This window comes from Poecilia mexicana, unplaced genomic scaffold (genome assembly GCF_051168715.1).
Source record: "Poecilia mexicana isolate PSO_F unplaced genomic scaffold, ASM5116871v1 scaffold_1, whole genome shotgun sequence".
NCBI lineage: Eukaryota > Metazoa > Chordata > Actinopteri > Cyprinodontiformes > Poeciliidae > Poecilia > Poecilia mexicana.
Window position 1 is genome coordinate 14183816 of NW_028263370.1, and position 20905 is coordinate 14204720.

The 20905-nt window shown below is 37.3% G+C and overlaps 2 protein-coding genes across 4 annotated transcripts in view; both read left to right on the top strand.

Moving 5' to 3' along the window:
* rbfox2 (RNA binding fox-1 homolog 2) overlaps positions 1-3858 on the top strand; it is a 50784-nt gene extending 46926 nt beyond the window's left edge. For all 3 annotated transcript variants that reach the window (XM_014982391.2, XM_014982383.2, XM_014982416.2), the window contains 2 exons: positions 261-333; positions 906-3858. In XM_014982391.2, coding sequence (XP_014837877.2) covers positions 261-333; positions 906-950 — 118 coding nt within the window. In that variant the 3' untranslated portion in view covers positions 951-3858. The remainder of the gene's footprint in view (positions 1-260; positions 334-905) is intronic.
* A 7092-nt stretch (positions 3859-10950) lies between these two features.
* On the top strand, positions 10951-12609 carry LOC106915054 (retinal cone rhodopsin-sensitive cGMP 3',5'-cyclic phosphodiesterase subunit gamma-like). The gene is made up of 3 exons (XM_088007467.1): positions 10951-11014; positions 11690-11806; positions 11907-12609. Exons 2-3 carry the CDS (start codon positions 11703-11705, stop codon positions 12022-12024), a joined length of 222 nt encoding a protein of 73 aa, XP_087863593.1. The 5' UTR covers positions 10951-11014; positions 11690-11702; the 3' UTR covers positions 12025-12609.
* Positions 12610-20905: the final 8296 nt, after the last annotated feature.

Genomic DNA, 20905 nt, shown 5'->3' on the forward strand with positions numbered 1-20905 from the left:
GTGACAGGAGTCCTTCTAAAAGTGCGTTCCTCCGGGATTTCACACTTCAGTCTTACTTTCTTTTGCAGCATTTTTCCTTTGCTAAAATGCAGTTAGATTTGGGTGACAAACTAAATAAAAACATGGTGTCAAAATTAATATACAAGTATAGATAAAACAATAACAAACCCTTCATTATCACATTGTTGCTGTTTATTATTTTTTTGCGTACAAATGTTGCTATTTGTCTCTAAGCAAATATTTTCAAATGTTTCTCACAGCTACGGACGAGTTTACACGGCAGATCCCTACCATGCTGCACTGGCCCCAGCAGCCTACGGTGTTGGAGCCATGGTAAGTTTAAGTGAACCGTTCTTCACTAATACTTCATATGGCGTCAGTGGGAGAGGTTCATACAATGTGGCAACTGCTGGAGTCAAACATCTAATATTTTCTTCAGACACTGACCAAAAAGCATGTCGCTGAAGCTATTTACTGCGTGTTAACATGTAGGAGTGCAAGAGAGCGATTATTGAGTTCCTTTAAAAAAGAGTCTGCAGATTTTTTTTTTTTATATACTGAAAAAAAAAAACGGATATGGAGATGTAAACACTTTCCATTGTCTTACCTGTGAAACTTCATGCCTTCAGAGGTAATTTCGATGGTCTGGCTGTTGACTCACTGCTTGAGTGGTCTGTAATCACCATATTTGTACGTTTTTTGGCTCTAAACTATAATGTAAGATACATGATTATGCTATGTTAAATCAGTGTTTTTAGATGTCTCACAGCTGCATTCATCATGGGGGAGAGTAAGCATGTTTAAAGAAAACAAATTATGCGGGGATTCATTATAAGTTATGCTATGAGGTCCTCCCTGAAACAAATGCAAAAAATGTAAATATCTTTCTGTATTTTTTTTTTCAGGCCACGCTCTACAGGGGAGGCTACAGCAGATTTGCCCCTTATTAAAAGACAATACACGACCCAGGGCCTCCCCTCTCCCATTGAATTACTCTGAAAGAGCTCCCTCTGTTGTCCTGGAGGTGGACTGCGCCCTGTTTTAAAGAGTGGAGTCGACCACAGCAAAGATATTTCAGACCCTACCCCAGAGCAGTCCCACGTTTTCTTATCTAAGCTTCTACAAAAATAGAGGAAAGCTGTATTAAAGACTGAAGGGTCACCTTTACATTAAAAAAATAAATAAATAAAAATAAAAACATCTGACTGAAAAGTGGCCACCTTCTCAATTGCACGGCTGTATTATAGTCTCCCCCTGTTATTCTCTCAGCACTCAGCAGCACAAGATTTGGGGACAGAGCCCAGGCGTTCTTCCAGAGGCTGTATGTGGATAATGGACATTTGAGCAGCTGCCTTAGAAGGAGCCGAGCGCCGCCTGACCTGCACACACTCTTGAGGAAAGTAAGAGGGAAGCAGACAGTCTCGAGAGCAGAAAGGTGCCTTCGGTTAGAGCACCCGCAAAAAAGATTTTTGAACCAGAATGGCGAAATAACAAAAGCACCCAGTGGTGCGTTTTAGAGTCCGTCCGCAATGTCGGCAGATGGTAAAAGGACGAGTTTCACTCTTTCAGTGTTCTGCTGTGAGGAAGACCGAACCCAGCGTCTTGGAGAAATGACGGAAAGCTGAAGGAGGGAGGGGTTTATTAGAGCTGTTCCTTACCTCAAGTTTCTCTTTGTATGTGGAAATGGTAAACCTTTAAACTTAAAAAAAAAAAAAATGTTATGATATGCAAAGAAATTAGTTTAGAGAAAAAAAAAATTACCAAATTATTATTATTATTACTGTTGTAATTATTCTCATTCTTCTTAATATAAAACCATTTTTTTGTTGTTGTTTGAAACAGCTGCACCACTGTGGTGGAGGTTCATCAGTGAAACTCGGGGGGTATAATAACAAAGAAAAAAAAAGCAATGCATCTTTATTACAAACACTCCACTCTTCAGTAATATACCAACTATATCTCACGTCTTCTTGGTCATGCACAGAATTTCACTACACAGTCTGTGTGCGGCCATCATAGAACACTACAAAAAAAAAGTGCAACACTACACTGTAAACATGTTCCTGTTAAGTTTACATCCTGTTGGAGATCATCTGCTTGCAGCCGTAGGGGTTGTTCAGGTATCCGGTGGTCTGTTTATTGTAAAACTCTATTATTTAGATTTTCCCCTCATTCTTCATCTTTTATAGAGTCCAGCAATGGATGAGTCTTCCTGAAACGTACTTTAGTTGGTAATTGCGTTTAAGATGCTGCCAACAGCAATTACTGAGCAAGACAGAGATTCCGTTGGTGAGTTGATTGTGAATATTTAAATGCAAAACACATTACTATTGTGCATATTTCTATACTATTGTACCCTATATTTCCAAAATGTGGCTTTTTCTTTTGACTTTTATTTTGTGTTCCAAAGATTTGTAGAAAGCACATTTTTCTGCCGTATAAATATATATATATATATAAATATAAATATATTACTTGTGTTATTATTATCATGCTCTTATAGCTGTCTTTATTTACGTTGTTTTAAATGTTTTGTTTTTGTTTTGTTTTGTTTTTTTTAATATATAAAAATGTGTTGTCACTTCTTCAGTAAGGTGCAAATTTCAACTTTTACTTTTTGGGCTCGGATTAAAATTCCTGAGCTGAGAGCATACATCGATAGCGTAACTAAAGGTATGCACGTAACGTCACCAAAGTGTTTCATTTTTATTATTTTGTTTTGTTTTTGTTCAATTGATCATAGGAATTGTTGTGACACGTAATCATTATTTCACCAATTACAAAAAGTGCTCTCTTTTTTTTCTCCCCCGTTTGTTTCAGTGAGCCATAGAATGAATGAGGCCAGGTCTGTAGCACTTTCGTTAAATCAACTGCTTTTTTCTTTATGTTTGTAGTTTTTTTGTTCTTTTTTTATTTTTTGCTTGGTTTGTTTTCCTCTATTTTAATGAAGACTCCTCATCATTTCAGTGGATATTCAGTTTGAATGACTGAAAGTGTTTTTACTCATGCATACACAGGTTGATATTCTGGTTTGGCAAATCATATTGTGTGAAATAGGACTGTTTTTAAACTGTTTTTGTTTGTGGGGTGGGATTGGGTTAGATTTTTTTTTAATGTCCCACTTTTTTAACTATTGAAAAAATATATATTTTGGGCAGTCACATGTTTTTTTTTCTTCTTCTTTCATTTACTGTTCTAGTTCATCCTTTTGGTTTGGTATTTTATCTAAATATAGAATGTGCTCTGGGCTAAATTTTAAAAATGGCACTAGCCAAAGATGTTAAGTTTCCAGCATGTTCTGGTTCCCAACTTGAAAAGTGCTAAAAAAAAAATAAAAAATACAAAGATTGACTTTTGGAGCCACTAATGGCATGGACAAACCAGCATGAGTGATAGTTGTCATGTAAAAAAAAAAAAAAAAGAAAAAAAGAAAGAAAAAGAAAAAAAAAATGTCTTGCATGAATCTCGTGAGTTCTCATTTGATTCCTACAGCGGAGAGCCGCAGCATCCTCCATCACCACTAAACTTCCTGATGGGCAGCTAGCGGTTGCAATCTAGCTGACAACAAAGAGCACATCGCTGTTGGCAAAAAAAGAAAAAAAAAGTTGCCTGCTGACAAACAAAATGGCTGCTGAAGAAAATGGAATTTGGCAGCTTCATTTTCCTGTCATGGCTTTCTTGGCCCTGTATTATAGAAAACTATGTGGTCATTCTTCATAGTTAATATAGTTTTTCAATGAACGGTCCCTTTGTCCTGTCTGTATCCCTTTGGCTACCATTGTTTTATTTTATTTTTTCCTTTTTTGTTATTGAATGTCCATATAAAATGTTTTATATAAAATGTTTTGTTGTGCTTGAGCCTCCTGTTTGTTTTTCCTTTAAAATTGCATTGACTGTCCTAACGGGTTCAGCTTTTACATTTATGCTAAAATATGCTAACTAATATTAGCACAAAATACAGATTAAGAACAAGATCAAATAGAAGTGCTGGTCTTCTATGTATTTTTGTTGTTTTGTTCATCTGGTATTTAGGGCTGTGTGATTCTGGGGATTTCGGTAACGATCTTAAACCAAGTCAAAACGGTTAGAATCCCCAATACCAATTCCAATCAAATTTTCTTAAAATGTATCATTGAATAATTTGGTAATTTGACTTCAGTTAGCTGATTTTGATTTAAAAAAAGGGGAAAAGACATGAGGCAAATAAGTGTTTTATTAACTAACTACAATTTAACACAATGTAGCAGAAAAGAAATGAAATAATTGCTATTTTACCTGCTACTATACACAGTTGTTTAAGTAAGTCTTTAATTCTAAATGTAAAGGAAAGGAATGATTTTTTTAATACCAGCCCATATCTACGCATGGATAAGACAGTTTTGCAGAAAAGTTGCATTAAAATTTAGGTTGTTCTTGCATTAATACTGAAAATTGAATTGTCAAATTACCACACTACTTGAATTACTAAGCAGGTGCAATTATTTTGATTTCAACAGCACAAATTCATGATATTTTAATAATGTCTAATAAATGTTTATTGTCAGTAAAATTTGAATAACAAAAGTCATGGTCACTATTCAATGTGGGACTAAAAAGTCAGAGTTGCATAAAATGTACAGAGGCTGAATGCCGAAACACAATCACAAGAAAAAAGCCAGAAACAGATTGTTACATAGCCAGACTTTATTGACTTTAGAACCAATTATTTGGTAATCATGAGAATAATGACCACAGCCCGCAATAGCTTAGTCTTGGTATATAGTAGGTATGAACCTCACTAGTGTGAACTAAATCCATGAATCCACTCCCACTACAATTATACTGTATCATCTTACCATTTCTTTTTCATCTTGTGAAAGAAGTATGTTCAAAATGGCTGCCTGTGACTATGCTCCTACTTAACTCTTCACCATTCCAACTGGTTCCAGTTTGGTTGGTGTTTTATTCACTTATAGCAAGGTTGGATAAGGAATAATTGGCTATTTGCTGAGGTGTATTTGTGAAAAAACCGAGCTCAAACACAAAAGTTACACCCACAGCATCAGACTGAAACAAAAACGATGATGGCTATTATTTGCACTTTTAAAAAGTAAACTTACCAAGTTCTTTAAATTTCATATGAAGTGTTAAAATACATAACATCGACACCAAGTTAAATTAAATCAAATTTAATTGCATTGTCATTCTCGATAAAGAAATGTTAAAAAAAAAAAAAAAAAAGGCAGATCTATGGAAACACATGGGAAGTGCAAAGTATGGGAGCGATTGAGAATTCTACCATAAGGAATAGAGACTTCAGGGAAGTTCATAAAACTCAACAATATATACAATATATATGTTAGAAGTGACTTTTAACTCATATTTGAATTTTTTTCTGAGAAAGTGTTTAAACATTACATCAACAAACACAATTTGAGTTAACTCATTAGACAGAGAAGAGCAGGGAATAGGTCTGGAGAACAGGTTGCACGATGACGAGGAGCTTTTCTAGATAATTCCATATTGAGTCAAGTCGCTGAGCTGCACGTCCCAGTAAGCTTCCTACAGACAGATCACTGTGATGTCTGTGGCAAAGCATTCCAGGCAGGTGATGTCGTCATCGAATCTACAATCAAAAAGTCTTGACTCAGTGTGTATTATTATGCAAATGACAAAGAAAGAGGAATCTCAATGTGTTTATTCACTGAAAACACTATCAAAGTGTGGACTTAGTTGCTGGAGTTTCTTTAAAAAAAGATACTTTTTCAATTAAATGTCTTCCAAAATATGACCATTAAAAATGTAATTCCCTGGTTCTATTTAGCTTCACTCTGAATTATTTCACAGGAGGGTCATTGGTATAAAGAGTCATCTTTTCTCAAGTAGTGCTATTGAGTTAGGAATGATTGATCATCTGACATTTTATTTGATGCATTGATGTTCACTGAAGTCCTCTATACCCCTTCAGTTATTTTTCGATACTGGAAGAAAATGTACAGTGAGTTTGGTAATCTCAGAGTTAAACAGCCTTTGCGTGCTTTCTTACCTAAGACCCTACTAGCCCACATCCAGTGACATAACTCTCCCAGATTAGGTCAATTTATACACCAAAGCTATTAGTCCACCTTAAGACCTTGTTATGCAAAGAGCTTATTCTTGTTTTTGTTTTTTGTTTTTTCTTGTCCCGGTCTATTCAAAGTCATAAATACCAGAATATCTCTTAACCTGACAAAAGTTAGTTGACAAAAAGAGATTTTGCTTTTTTACTTCCATTTGTTTTAACATGTCACAGAAAACTTTAAGTGTTTGGTACACAGGGAGAAGTCTTGGTTTTAATTTTTACTTCATAAACTCAAAATATTTTTCTTCTTACATTTTAACCCTATTTTAATCTAACATTTTTTTTATACTTTTATTTCTGGAACCTCTACCGCTTTACCACAGTTGGCACTTTTCTCAAAGGGCTTCTGTATTGAATCGCATCCTTGACATATGCCCCCTGGTGGAGAGTCGTTGTTCTACATATGTCAAATGTCCGTTTGACTTGCAAGCCCCTTCTAAAAGTCTGAGTTTTCAATAAGAATAAAATGCCCCATTTTAATGGTAGCAAGGATCTGGATGATATTAAAAATACCTATTTTTAATGTCACACAAATAACTTAGACATTAAATGTTTAATAGAAAATATGTAAATACTAAAAGCATAAAGATATATCTTTTAATAATTTTTTTTTCATACGGTCAAATACCAAACCAAAAACTGTTGAATATTTGATAACTTAGAAATAGGTGTACTGGAAAACATGTTTCGATTAGGATTTTACAATATGTTTCTTCTGTAAATAACCAATGTAACGTCAATGCTATAATGTGGCTATTGTTAAACGCAAAGGCTTTTCTGACTAATAATTCTTGTGTCCAGCTTTAAAGGGGTAATCCCTACTTTGTTATTTACACTTTATCTAATTAGTTTTAATCTGCTGTGTAATAATTACAGAGCACCCAGTGATCTGTTTTCATTCCAGCTTTTATTGATGGGAAGAAGCTTTGATTTTCTGCATTATTATTATTATTATTATTATTATTATTATTATTAGCTCTTAAAATCTTGACTCCCTTTTTTAAGTCCCTGGCTGGATTTTTATGGCTCATTAAGTAAGCCAGACTTTTACACAAGTATCAGTTTGCTTTTCTTTGAATCACAGAAAACAAGTAATAATTCTTAGATACAGAATTTCAGATAATGTCTTCAATGCGTTCCTCTCAGTGTTTTCAACCACAAAAATTGAATTGATTTCAAAATTAGAAAACTAACTAAACCCAAGCATATTTGCATTCAGACATTTAGCTGCTTTAAGAACATCAATTAATAAGAAACACAATACACATTGACACTATAAAATCTAATCTTATCAATTGTAGGGGGAGAGTTTTGGATTCACAAAAGTCACCATCATCAGTTCTCTTCGAGATGCTTTCAAGAACCCCAATCCTACTTCTTCCCCAAAGTCTAACACTACAACGATACGAATTACAAAATAGCCTTAGAAAAATTCTAAGAGGTCATTTTTCATTGTTACTCTAAAGCAAAAACCGAAAAAAAAGAAAAAGAAAAAAAGAAGATGTTTATGCAACTGGCGCCATTCAGAATGTTACAGATTTCATCCTACCTCATGCTGATGTGTCTCTGGTCAGCTTCTTACGTGCGTGCATTCTGCAATGTGATTATCTTATATACCCCCCTCCCCTCTCTGCTTTCTAATACCCTACTGTGTCTTGACATGTGAAGGTTTGTCACCTTGCTCACTGAAGCAGCACACTGTAAACAAAGCACAGCACCTGCCTTGCACAAGTATTCATACAAATTTACAGTTTTCATCATTTCTAACTTTATAGCCACAGATTTTGATGTGATAGATCATCACAAAACATCCCATAAATATAAAGTAGCAAAAATCTTTTTTGTCTTTCACAAAAACAAATCTCCAAAGTGGCGCATGAATTTGCGTTTATGCTCCACGAGTCAATAGAGTGTAGAAACACTGTTGGCTGGAATTAAAACCGCAGGTGTTTCAGATTATGTCTGGGTTGGGAACATTTGCATGACAGATTCTGACAACCTGCTCGACATTTTTTTGTTTGTAACGACTCAAGCAGCAAAATGAGAACCATTAAGTTTGTAGAGAATGACCATTTAACATTCCTGACTTCAGTTCATTCGACTGACGCGAGCAAATGGTAATGTTACAATAAAGCAGAAAAGAATGGAAGCAATTGACGCATGTATCCTAACGGGTTTGCAATTTGTTGGAAGAAATGTGGAACTGTTAACATGATGTTTGCAAATGACTAAATATTGTGGAGGTTGAGCCAGCAACTATAATAACTTTAATTCTGATCAGAGAAATGCTCTGAAAGATTTGGGGGAAAAACCCCCCAGTAAATTACAATGTATAACAGATTTACATGTAACGAGTTATTTCCCAAATAACTACAGAATAACACCGTTCCTTCCAAACTTGCGTCAAATTGAATGAAGAACATTTGCGAAGAGAAATTTCAAGTCAGCAGTTGAAAGGATTATTTCACTACATAGTTGGCAAAATGATCAGGGTCATCTGCTGGATGGTGATGCTCATTAGCAGCAGGTTCTACATGGAGTATCCCTGTTTTTTAACACCCCGTCAGCAAAATACTTCCACCATCAGTTTTCATGGTAGGGAGCAGTGCGTTTGTGGTGATATATGGGATGTTCCACCACAAATAGAGTTCTGCAGACAGAATCTTACCAGAACAGTGTCTTCCGCCTGCTTACTTTGTCCTCACATGGCTTGTGGGACAGGACCAGCAGTGACTTTCTTTCAAGCGTCTCTCTTCTTGGCACTCTCCCATGAAGGCCAGGCTGGTGGAGAACCAAACTCTGCAAGTTGTGGACGAATTGAAAAGCCAAGATGTGTTCATTGCTTGGGAAATTGTCTCATCGCCCAACAATCTGGTGTTTTCATGACCGTGTGACTTCTGAAGACAGTTAGTAGTGCTGAATTTTATTTAGGAGCATCATTGTAAAGGAGGATGAACACAAACAGACGTTTACTGATTTCTTTTGTTTGCAAAACTCAATCATTTGCTACCTTGCAGTCTGTACGGCATTAAAATCCCATTGCAAAGCAGCGAATGTGCTTCTACGATGACGCTGCACGACTGTCTAAACAGCTTTCAGTCATTTCACATTCATTCAATCTCACTGTGGCTCTATGTCCAAAAACATAAAACCATATGTGAAAATATTCAAAAAGTGTACAGCTTATGTTTTCTTCTAAAACCATAGCCTTTAATAAAAGCAGTTTAAAATTCAGTCTCTGGTCAATTTGACTCTGACATATAGCAAATCTTAATAACATTTTTTCTTATAAAGTAATGTCTGACTCTTCGTGTCACGTTGATGATTGGTCACTTAAGGTCCTACTTACAGTCTGAGCGTTACCTTTTCCCCTGGGGCCATGAAGGGACAGATTAAGAGCTGAATAATTAAGTACGCTTTATCTCTTTCCATGCGGCTGATCTCCTGCAAAGACTTCAAGGCTTCTGGGGTCTTATATCACATACTACAAACCTTTGAGCAGGTGATCCTGAGACACATGTTTACAAATATATAGAAAAAAATGATAATTTTTCTTGATTCCCAAAAAGAACGGATGGAGAGCAATTTTTTTTTAGATACAAATAAAAGAAAACTGAGAGAATATACTGTAGTTTTCACTGTTTTCAGGTTACAAGAAGTGCACAGAACATTTTTTATTTTTTTTTAAAAAAGCATCCAAAGTTCAAAGAAGAAAAGTGAGCAGAACAATTGATCACCAATCAGAAACAACATTGCTCCTTGAATAATTAGCATAAATAGATAATGGATAGTTTAAAACTTTTGCAAGTATGGTATTATTGCTAAAAGATATGCAAGATTTGGAATTATTGAATAAAAACTGCAAAACTGGGAGCTGGGTGTCTCATTTGATTGAGCGCACGCACCATGTCCAGAGGTTGTGATCATCCTGGGTTCAACTGCCAGTCTGGGGACATTTACTGCATGTTTTTCCTTCTCTGTCTACCTTATTTACTGTTCAATAAAGACCACTAGCCTCCCTCCCCCCCCAAAAGAAGCAAAAACATAATAATGTACTTTGCAAAAGGGCTTTTCATCCAAATTGCATCGCAAAGCACCTCACCTGTGGCAGTGCACAACCAGTCAGCTGGCAGAAGAAAGGTGTGACGATCTGTGTTTTCTGTGTAGTTATTTTTTGAGGTTTTGTGTCCTGTGTTCCCCTGTGAGTCTCCACTTTTCTCTTACAGTTAAAAACGATTAACATGGCTGTTTGCCCATATCTGGAATGGTGGAAAACTGGAAATTAAAGGAGCACCGACCATCATTTATGTTGAAGTGTCGCTCAGTAAGCATTTCCAAGGTGCAGGTGTTGCGACTGTAAAGCAGCTTGACTGCAGGCTAGCAGATAGATCAATAATACACCAGCTAATGTCAGCGTTTAAACTTCCAGTATTCTGCATATTAAGTATTTGAAAATACTAGGTTTAACAAGTTTTTATGGTAGATTTTGTGCTGCACATGCAACATACTACATTGTTGATCGATTCATTAGTCACTTTTCTGTTTTCAATAAAAGCTGTTAGATCATTTTTTAAAAAATGCAAAAATAGTGTGAAATAGTCAAGATGCATACTGCCAATCAACTGTCCTCAAATAACACGGCGGCTGCCATTGTGTTGAATTTGCACGTTGACCAGCACGTCCATCTTAAAATACACCATGGATTTATATCTGGCCATCCTTTATCTCACCTATTTGCAGCTGAGCTGGTACAGGGGAGGGTCTGGAAAAGGTGCCAACTCAAAAGACTGACAGCAGGATTAGCAGCTCGGGGACTTTAAAAGCAGACGCTCAGACCGGGAGAGGAGAAACACACCGAGAGCGGAGAAACGAACAAGCTCATCACACAGCTTCTGAAAAACACTGAACAACAAGGTGAGATGACTGCAATTTAGTCGACTCTTCTACAGTTTTACGTCTTTGACAATCTGTTCTTCATAGATATTTTAAAAGGGTTTTGTATGTAGTGAGAAAGTGTAGCTGTTAGTTACTTTTTCCTTTACTTGTGCTGATAGAAATAGAGCCGCACAGACGCCTTGAAAAGCGTTTCCGAACTCTGCATCTCTCAAGCTACCCAGTGGTTTTTTTCATTGCAGTTCGTCATCCATTTAGTTTTTAAATTGTTACTTGGGATTAGAACTTGGAACCCAGAAAAACTACCTTAACAACTACTTTTTGGACTCTTATTCTTCCAAACCAGAAAAGAAATTAGACCAGAGGATGCTTACTTATACTTATCTACCAACCCTGAATAGGAGTATCTAGTTTATTTACTTTGGATCAACATTATTAGCTTTTTCTTCTTTTGCTCTTTCCTTCGGTTTGCTATTTTGTTTGTATTTCCTTTTAATTCCTGTGAAGCACTTTGTATTGCCTTGTTGCTAAAATGTGCTATAAAAATTAAATTGCCAAAATTTACCTTTTGATTAGCTTCTTTATTTGTAAACTGGACAAAAAGTGAAGGAAATGTTTGTGAAATTGTAAGGCACAAGATAAGTGGAAGAAAACTCGGGACGAGGCTTATGTATTTCTTTCTTTCTTCGCGTTCAGTGACCAAATAAAAATGGCAGACGTCGCAACTCCCGCTGAGAAGAAGGCCCCTCCCAAATTCAAGCAGAGGGCCGCTCGTACCTTCAAGAGCAAGGCACCTAAACCAGGCCAGAAGGGGTGAGAACCTGAAAGATTCACTTTGATATTTTAGGCCACATTTCCAGCCTTCAGGTTTTCCGTTTGTGCTGATCAAAGCTTCTCTGTTTCTTTGATTTAGTTTTGGAGATGACATTCCAGGCATGGAGGGCCTTGGCACAGACTTCACAGTGGTCTGCCCATGGGAAGCCTTCGGCGACATGGAGCTCAGCGACTTGGCGAAATATGGAATTGTTTAGCCCTCCTTCCTTTGCCTTCACCCTTCTTGCCACTGTTCTCCCCCATGTGGTCCTAATGTTGTTCATCAGGTGGATAATCTATTACCTTCATGCTGCACAGATGAAGCAGCTTTTGATGTTGTAGAGGTTTGACCTGGAAATAAAAGAGGAATCCCTTCTGCACTTTATTTGTTCCCTGCCTTTCCATATGTTTCTTTCTTTCTTTTTTTAAATCTTGTGTTTATCTCTGCCTCCCTTTTTCCTCTTTTCCTGTCTCTATCTTCCTTACACCCAGTTCTTTACGCACAAAGGGAAGGAAACCGATAGAATGTTCTCCGTGTATTTTCAATGTAACAAAAGGGACTTTGAAATCCGTCACTGCGATACCTCAGGAGTGTTACAATCTTCTCCTCTTCCACCCATTCTCTTCGAGGCTGCCGATTCAACACGAGCAAATTCCTGTTGCACAGCCGAACGTCATGTTGGTCTTCCATCAGAGATATGTAAATCACATTATGCTTTAGCAAAGGATACCATCTCTGTCTGAGTCGAGAAAAACTGTTGCAGCAAAAGCAATAAATGTGAGTGCTTTGCACAAAACATCTATCTTCGTCTCTGACTTTATTACCACCGAAGGCTTTGCTGATTATGATGATTGCAGCCGTTAGGAGTCAGTGAAGCAGAAGCTGGGGTTAAAAGCCAAATTTGTTCTGGTTCCAGGTTATGGCAGGTTGCTGAAAGGTATAATTAAACAACTCATCCATCCATCTACACTATCTGCTTTTTATACCTACTTAACTCGGTGCCGGGTCGCAGAGTCACTGATGCCTATCTCCAGCAATAGATATAAAGAAATTGCCAGTACATCACATTAAACAGCTCTCCCCTCTCTACGTAGACCAAAAATAGCACTCATCGTCATTTTGACAAGAAGGAATGCAACTAAATTAAAGAAAATATTAATTATTTAAAAGTTTCTACACCTACGACTCAATTTAAAACATTTAATCGCTAAAAGTGTTGTGAACTGTTTACAGCCCTGCACCACTCTACTGGACAAATCTATGTCATAATCTGACTACAAAAGTTTAGTAGTCAGATTAGTTTTGTAGTCAAAACTATAGTTTTGACTACAAAACTATAGTCCAACTATAGTTGGACTATAGTCCAACTAGAAGTCCAACAGCAACACTTAGCTTGTTGCTACAAAAACTAAAATAACAAGCCTGTGTTGTCCAGCCTTTCAGTCCACTGCTAGAAGAGCACTAGCTTTGTAAAAACCAGCCCCTTCTTCTACACTTTACAGATGGTCTGACCCTTCGGCTATTGCCAAACGATTGCTTCCTGGAGGCACGGGCTCTGTTGAAGTTTTAAATTTAACCCAAACACCAACATTTGCCCATGACGTATGCAATGCACCAGTTACGAATACTAAGAAGCTTACCAAAAATTACCTGCACTGTAAACAACCACGTTCCACTGCGAAGACAGAAGGTGCTGAGCCAAACCAGACGGCTGTTAATGTTAATTCGATATTTGGAAGTGTGACAAAACATAGACTCAATGGCTTCGTTCACTTCCACCGCTGCCATTGTTAAAACCACAGCCGGACTACAATTCCAAAACAGAGCAGAAAATTGACGTCATCATTCATAACTTCTCCTTGTGTTCCCTGATTGGCCCAGTAGATTTTCTACGACAGAAATCAAGCTCAATGGGAGAAAGTTCAGACTGAAGTGAGATGAGAATGGAACCGGAGGGCTTAGCAAGGCAATGGTCAGGCTCTGACATCACTGTTTTGTTTGAGTTTTTGTGCTTTCTATACAACTCTAACTGATTGGTGGTTGTGCATCAGAATCCTTAATTAAAATCATATTTAACAGTGAATAAAAATCGTCATCTTTGAAAATCACAATATTGAGAAGCTATTTTAATTTTTTTTTATGGATGGTTTGCCGTTTGCTTGTGCCAACGACTTTGTCTCTGGCCTCTGTAAAGCAATATGTGTTGGTGTCTTTGCATCAGTTAGGTGTTCAAACCCCTAAAAAAAGGAGGACACAGATGGCACATTTCCCTGTGTGCTGTGGCATGACAATGACAGACACTGGCTGAAAACCTTTTGTCGGGTAATTTCACTGTGACCTGAAGCAGATGCATGTAAAGGTGGGTGGGGAACGTGGAGGACCTGTCACACGGCTTAGCTGAGTGGGATGAAAACATTTCAAGACTGAAGAAGTAAAGTAAAGGGAAAGAGAAGCCATGTGTAGTGAATTAGTGAACATACTTGTCTTAGAGACAGAAATATCAACGAGACAGTGAAGTGGTAGAAGTATTTAAGTAAATGTGAAAAACTATATATGTGCTTATATACTTGTGAAAGTAAATCTGTTGGGCTTTTCCTTGGTACTCAGCCACATAAAACAAAAAGGCAAAAAGGAAATTTTAGGGAATCTTCAATGTGCCTGAATTTGTGTTCACTACTCAAATCTTCATAAATCGGTCCCAAAGCTGATTATCGCATCTCTTTTTCAATCCTGACGAGGTGAACGTGTCCAGCGATTCACATAGACGTTTTACATTTACAAGAGTTTACAGAAATAATAATATTTTCTGCTTTTTTGTTTGCTTTTTTGTTTTTTTGCTAAATTTATAGAAGGACAATCCGAGCAGAGTAACAGAGAAAGACTAGCAAAAAAATAATACAAAAATACCTGAAATACAGAATATTGATACATTTTGGGTTGTGGTACCTTATTGTATTCACAGCATCTTCTTATTGAGCTCCTACTTTCTGATAGAAACAAAGGAGACAATTCTTTGTGGTGGATATGAGATTTCCTCTCTGCAATAAAAAATGGACTCCTCAGAGGTTGGCAGGATAACAAAACAACAGGAAGCTGCCAGTGTGTTGGAGTATTATTTTCAGTTTAATGTGCCATTTTCTAAATTCAGCCACTCTCATGTTTACTTGCTGGTACCTGGGATCAAAATAACAATCTGCCTCTTGTTTGTCTCCACTGGCAATAGGATTAAATTTAGAAAGTCACAGACAGAGCATGCGTGGTCATCATTTTGGATTAATTAGTTTGTAAATCTGCCTTTGTGCTTCAACTGGATTTGTTCTTATCATTAACAACTCTGCAAAGATTAACTCCTGATAGCCACAGACCACTTGGAGACGCCTGGACTTCTCTGCCCTGGAGCATCCACGAGGAACAAAGTGTTCGGAGTAAATCGTTAGGCACATTCAGGCTGAAAGTGGATATAACTGTTGCATTATTTCCTTAACAACATGCAGCGCAAATATAATTTATTCTGTCTACTGTGAAAGCTTTGGGAAAATGATGCATTTGCAATTCATAAATCTGAGGTCTGAGTCATCACCCTGCCACTCAAACTGCTGCCACACACACACCGTTACTCTGCATCCTTGTTAATGTTGTTTACAAGGAATGTTTTCTGTGGGAGTCCCAAAAATATGCCTGCAGGGAATAAGTATGCATGCGTCACCTTTTTGCGAGATGCCTTCCTGGTGTCACATTATGAAAAGTCCCTCAACAGGAGGTCTAAGCAGATTGGACGCAGGGAAATCGGAATGTATTGTAAATGATCCAGTATTTTCAACAGTTCAAGTAGAAATCCAAACAACATGAAAAGTTAAGATGTTGCTTTTCAGACTTTTCTGAGCTCACCTTTTTGTTGCTTATTTGTCTTTGTTTTTTTGTTTTTTTTCCAAAGTCCAAAAGATTACCTTTGCCTCAGGTAAGAATATCCAGCTTTGGAATAAAGGATTACTGCCGAAAATGCTCCGATAAGTTGTTTTTGATGACTGTGTGTGGTCAATTTTCACATCAGTGAACGCACCGTATCTGAGTGCAAAAAGTCTGTGTTAACTCCAACATTCTTTGGCAAATAGGTCAGTCTGCAGACGGCATATCCAAAGTAAGGAGCTCCTCAAGGAACACACCTGGATGTACAAGCAAACTCAAGCACAATACACGATTGGATAAGCATGTCGACAGTTTAGTGGCTTCAACCATCAATTTCAGAAAAAAATGGCAAGGCAAAAGTTGCACAATAAGTATTTTAATTTCTGTCAATATTCAAAATCTAGTGTGAAAATATCTACTATTCATGCCCAAACAATCAATAAACTTCACTACCTATGTAACTGAAAGGCGAGAGCTGACATGTAAAGCCAATGTGTTGCCAGTTGCAACATTAAAACTGATGTAAATGTTTGTTTTCATATTTTTTTTCTGTCCAAACAACACCCAACCGTTCAAGCTGTTCATTTCAGGCAATTAGAAAACAAGACAAACTGCAGAGCTTCCAAAGGTGCTGTTTGTCACGTTGGCCTGACATGACACCATCATTCTTCACACCGAGGCTAAGTGAGCAGCTAACAGCCTAATAGGATTGGGATTGGCCCATGTAGGTCAAGGCAGGCAAACGCTCCAACTGCTTGTTCTGAGTCTTTGTTTCTATTTCTGCTGAAGTCGTCCTCATTCGCTGGTGACCCAAACAGAGCAGAACCTCAGATGCTTCAGATGTTTTCATGCCTTGACAACCAGAATGTGAATCACACGCATGATCATCTTTGGTCCGGATGTTTTCCTTCCTTCTCTTCTTTTCTTGAGCTTCTTAAAAAAGACAGGAAGAAGGAAAAATTGGAAAATTTCACTAAATATGATAGATAAAAAAAAAAAACATTTTGTGGAAAAAAATAGGGCAACCATTAAATGTGTAGCTTTTTAATAAATGTTCCCATATTGATACATGTATTTTTTTAATCTAGAAAAATTTAAAGGTACATAACCAGCAAAAATGTAACCAATTTTAGTCCCTAAGGAAAAGATACACTGTAAAAACCCATCTCTAGTTTATGGTAAAATACATTAATAACATTCTCTATTTGAAATGATTCAATTTTAGATGGATCTGTACAAAGAAGGTTAGAGCACAACAAAAGTATCATGCTTTGTCTCCTTTCTCTCTCGCATGCATCCATCCTCCTGTTTTCTTAGAAAGGAAGGCTTTTCCTCCTTGCACAGGTCACACCAAAGTTTAACATTGGTTGTCTCGGAATGCAGACATGCATTTCAACATCAAGAGCGGCAAGAACCTGTGGGCGCCATAAAAACTTTGGTGTTTTTTAGTCTTTCTTTTAGCACGTCGCAGTCCGCTCTAAGGTTGAACTCGCCTGGCTGGCCAGGCCCGGGGATGCTGGCAGCTGTTTTGAAAGCTGTGAAACGTCAGGAAAGTGAGAATGTGTCTGACAGCAGGAACAGAGACACAAGGTCAAAGCTGATTGATAATTTTACTACAGTAGTAAAAATGTTGACAGCAGCACATGGATTTTATTTTTGCATTATGACAGACTAACTGCAAAGTCACCAGGGGTTGTTTGAATAAATAATAGGACACGTTTGTGTTTTATTGGTAAGCCACACAAAAACTTTGCACACATTTTCAGAATTTTAAAATGTTTTACTTGACTGTGTGCAGTCTGATGGCACAGTGCATAGGCTGCTTACTTCCCCCCCCCCCAGAGAAAGCACGTGTTGTTTTAGTGAACAGCAACAACGATCAAGTGCATTAAAAGAGGAGAAACATGGCACTTTTGAAATTACTCATATGTAAAATTTTAGATTAATCGTTCACTTCCCACCTCGTTCCGTCTTTTGCTGCAATATTGTTGCGAATAATTTGTCTGCTTTCACTTTTTGTATAGGTTCTGTTTCTCACTGTCAAGCTACTCCATCCTGGCATGTGTGAGTTGTATAAGTGAGCAACAGTCTGTGCCAGAAGATCACCCACACACGCGCACACCCCTACACACACACACACACACACACACACACACACACACACACACACACACACACACACACGAAAGCTGTGATAAAGCCAAAATGAGGGTAGAGGTTATGTAATTGATGGTCGAGAAATAACCCGGCCTTAGTCTTATTAGCTGTAATCTGTGATCCTCGGGCTCACCTGCATTACATCACTGACGCTTGAAGCTAAACCTTACTCTCTGTCTGCATAGTGTCAGCTCTGGCTGCTGCTGAGCTGTGACCACCCACACTGATCGCTACCAAGAGGGATTCGAAAGAGTTTAAAACTGAGACAGGAAGGAAGAATTACAGCAACAGCTGCATTTGTGAGAGAATAGGTGGAAATAAATGACAGAAAATGTATGATATTGTATTAAAACATAGTTTTATAAATGTCAGAAAAGGTCTTGTTGCATGAGTTTTGGGGGGGGAAAAAAGAGAAAATCATGGACAATTTTTTTTTAAGCAGATTGAGATACAGACACTGTGACTTATTTACCACCCAAGATATTAGATATTTTATTTCAAACAAACAAATGTTCCCACCTTGCTCGGGATCAGGGGAGGAATTGCCACAAACGTAACATGTATCATGTTCCAGTGGTTCCTGTGGACCTTGCGGTGCATATACATTACAGTATGGCTGCCTGTGGGTTCTGGAGACCATGTGACCTGTTCTTCATTGGCGCTCTACAAAGGAGTGGTGACAGATTGAGGACACCAAGATCTCTCCAAGTTCCAAGTTTGTGGAGGCTTTATAATCTCTGCATGAGTTCATCTTCACAAGACGATTGTTTCAGACAACATCTACTTTTTATCTAGGCAGATTTTTTTTTTACAATTGCTGACTTATGACTCTGTAACTTAGTATTAATTTATTTTCCTCTTTCATTACTGGATATTACAGCCAGGAGTGTTTACATTTTTCTGATTTTTCTGATCATTTTTTTGTATTCTGGAATTTGCATTTAAAGGGCCTACACACTTTTGTATTTTCTGAAAGCAGACTGCTTTCGCTTGTTTTCACATGTATTCCCCTGCGTCCACCATAGTTTGACATGAACAATGTTTATGAGCAGCACCAGCCTTAAGAGAAACCTGACCTGTAATTTCATCCTAAGCATCGTCCTTTGTGAGCCTGTGGAACATTTAACACTATTCCTGAAGGAGTTTGACATGTCGGATTTATTTCTGTCCTTCCTGTTCTCTTTGTGTCAGGAATGCTGTAAACGCCAGCTTTACTGCTGGCAAAGCATCTGTGTCAGCACTTCAGTAACTTTAATTACTCTCGGATACGCTAAGAAAAATAAAGTTGGGGAGACGTTTATTTTGAGCAGAAGACAGCAAGTTTAAAGGATAAAACATATTCGATTACATCACACACATTGGGGAAAAGGTAAAAACATAATTGATCGTGCTGCTCAATCGCTTTTTGTAGCGATATTAGCAGTAAGTTTCGCAACTGAGATGTACTGCAATTTCTCTAATTTTGATAAATCAGATTCAAACAAAAATCAGATTTACACGTTTTGGATACTATTTATTTCACTCAAAATGTGTCTTGACTCACTATCATATGTTTAACTAAGTGCCTGTTAGTGCCAGTCCAGATTTGATCTACCACTTTGTCCTGCTGCTGCTCTGAACAGACCAGTGCCTGTGAAATCAAACCTTTTACCTTTGGATCTGCATGCATACCTTATTTTAGTCTAATCCTCCAAGTAGTTGAACCTGTCATGGGAGTAAATGTGTTTTAAGACACTGACTTTGCTTTTTTGCTTTGGCGATTTATTTGGAGGTGTTGACATGTTGGTTGAAGAAGGTTAGCAATATTTCCTGAATTGTTCTTGTGTGCTGGTTGATATTTCTGATTATCTGATACGTTTATATTCCACTTCCTCTCCAGTCTCTGCACAGTTTAAGGATCGCTTGTCTTCTGGTTCCTTAAAATTCTCAAAGTTTCTCACCAAACCTTTTTTATCACTGCTGTGTGTGTCTCTCTCTTATTTAGAGACCACTTGTAAACCTACTTCTGGATAAGACAAAAAAAAGGCACAACCGGAATAGGTTTTCAAAAGACCACTCATTTTCTTCGAAGTCTTTTTAGAACATGTATTTAGATTTTAATGATACAAAGGGAAAGTCTGAGGTTCCCAATTAAATGTTCATCAAGCTTTTTTGCGTAATTTCAAATGTAGCAATTTTTTTTTCCCAAAATGAAGCTATTGTTCAAGAAAAAGTGCAGTTATATGTTACCTCTATTGCCTTTTTCTTAATAAATGCCATCTTGAATAGATGTACCTTTGTTACATCTATTTTTTTAGAAAAAAACAAAAGGTTTCTAAAAAAAGAAAACTTTTTTTTTAGTTGTTTGACTGTAAGTTTTTCTGGTCATTTTTAAATATCCAATCATAAAATGCTGTCTGACATTAAATCAAACTAAGCCTTTTATTGCCTTTGGTCAGTATTTCTATTTGCTAAATACCAGAATAACGAGAGACAATTTAATAATAATATGTGTAATGAGTTTACACATATTATTATTTTGCATGGTTTCCTTTAAAAACTGATAACTTGAGTTAAGCTTTCTTGGTATCCCACAACTAACAATCATTTGCTGGAATTTTGTCGCTGTGTGTAATTTGCAAACTGTAATCTGGTCATTTCAGAGTAATGGCTTCGGTCTCCCTGAGCGGCTTTTCAGTCCATGTTTAGCACTTATTTACCTACTTCAAACAGAATCTTCACAATGTATTTTGCTTTTGTCCCACGGTTAATGCACCTATCACATCTCATCTCTGGGACACAGAATCCGTCTCTGCTGATGGCCAGACGTTTCCAAAATGTCTATACCTGCATAAACTGAAGCATCAGGCATCTGATATTTGGACACAATGGTGGATGACTACCATTCTCTTACTCATGTCTTGACAGCTTTTTTTAGATTTTTTTTTTTTATAATTTCCATAAATTAGTTACTAATGGTGCCCTAACATGCATCTACCGGTGTGCATCCAATCATCTCAAATGTAAATAAATCAGAAGCCATCAAAGAGAGGACA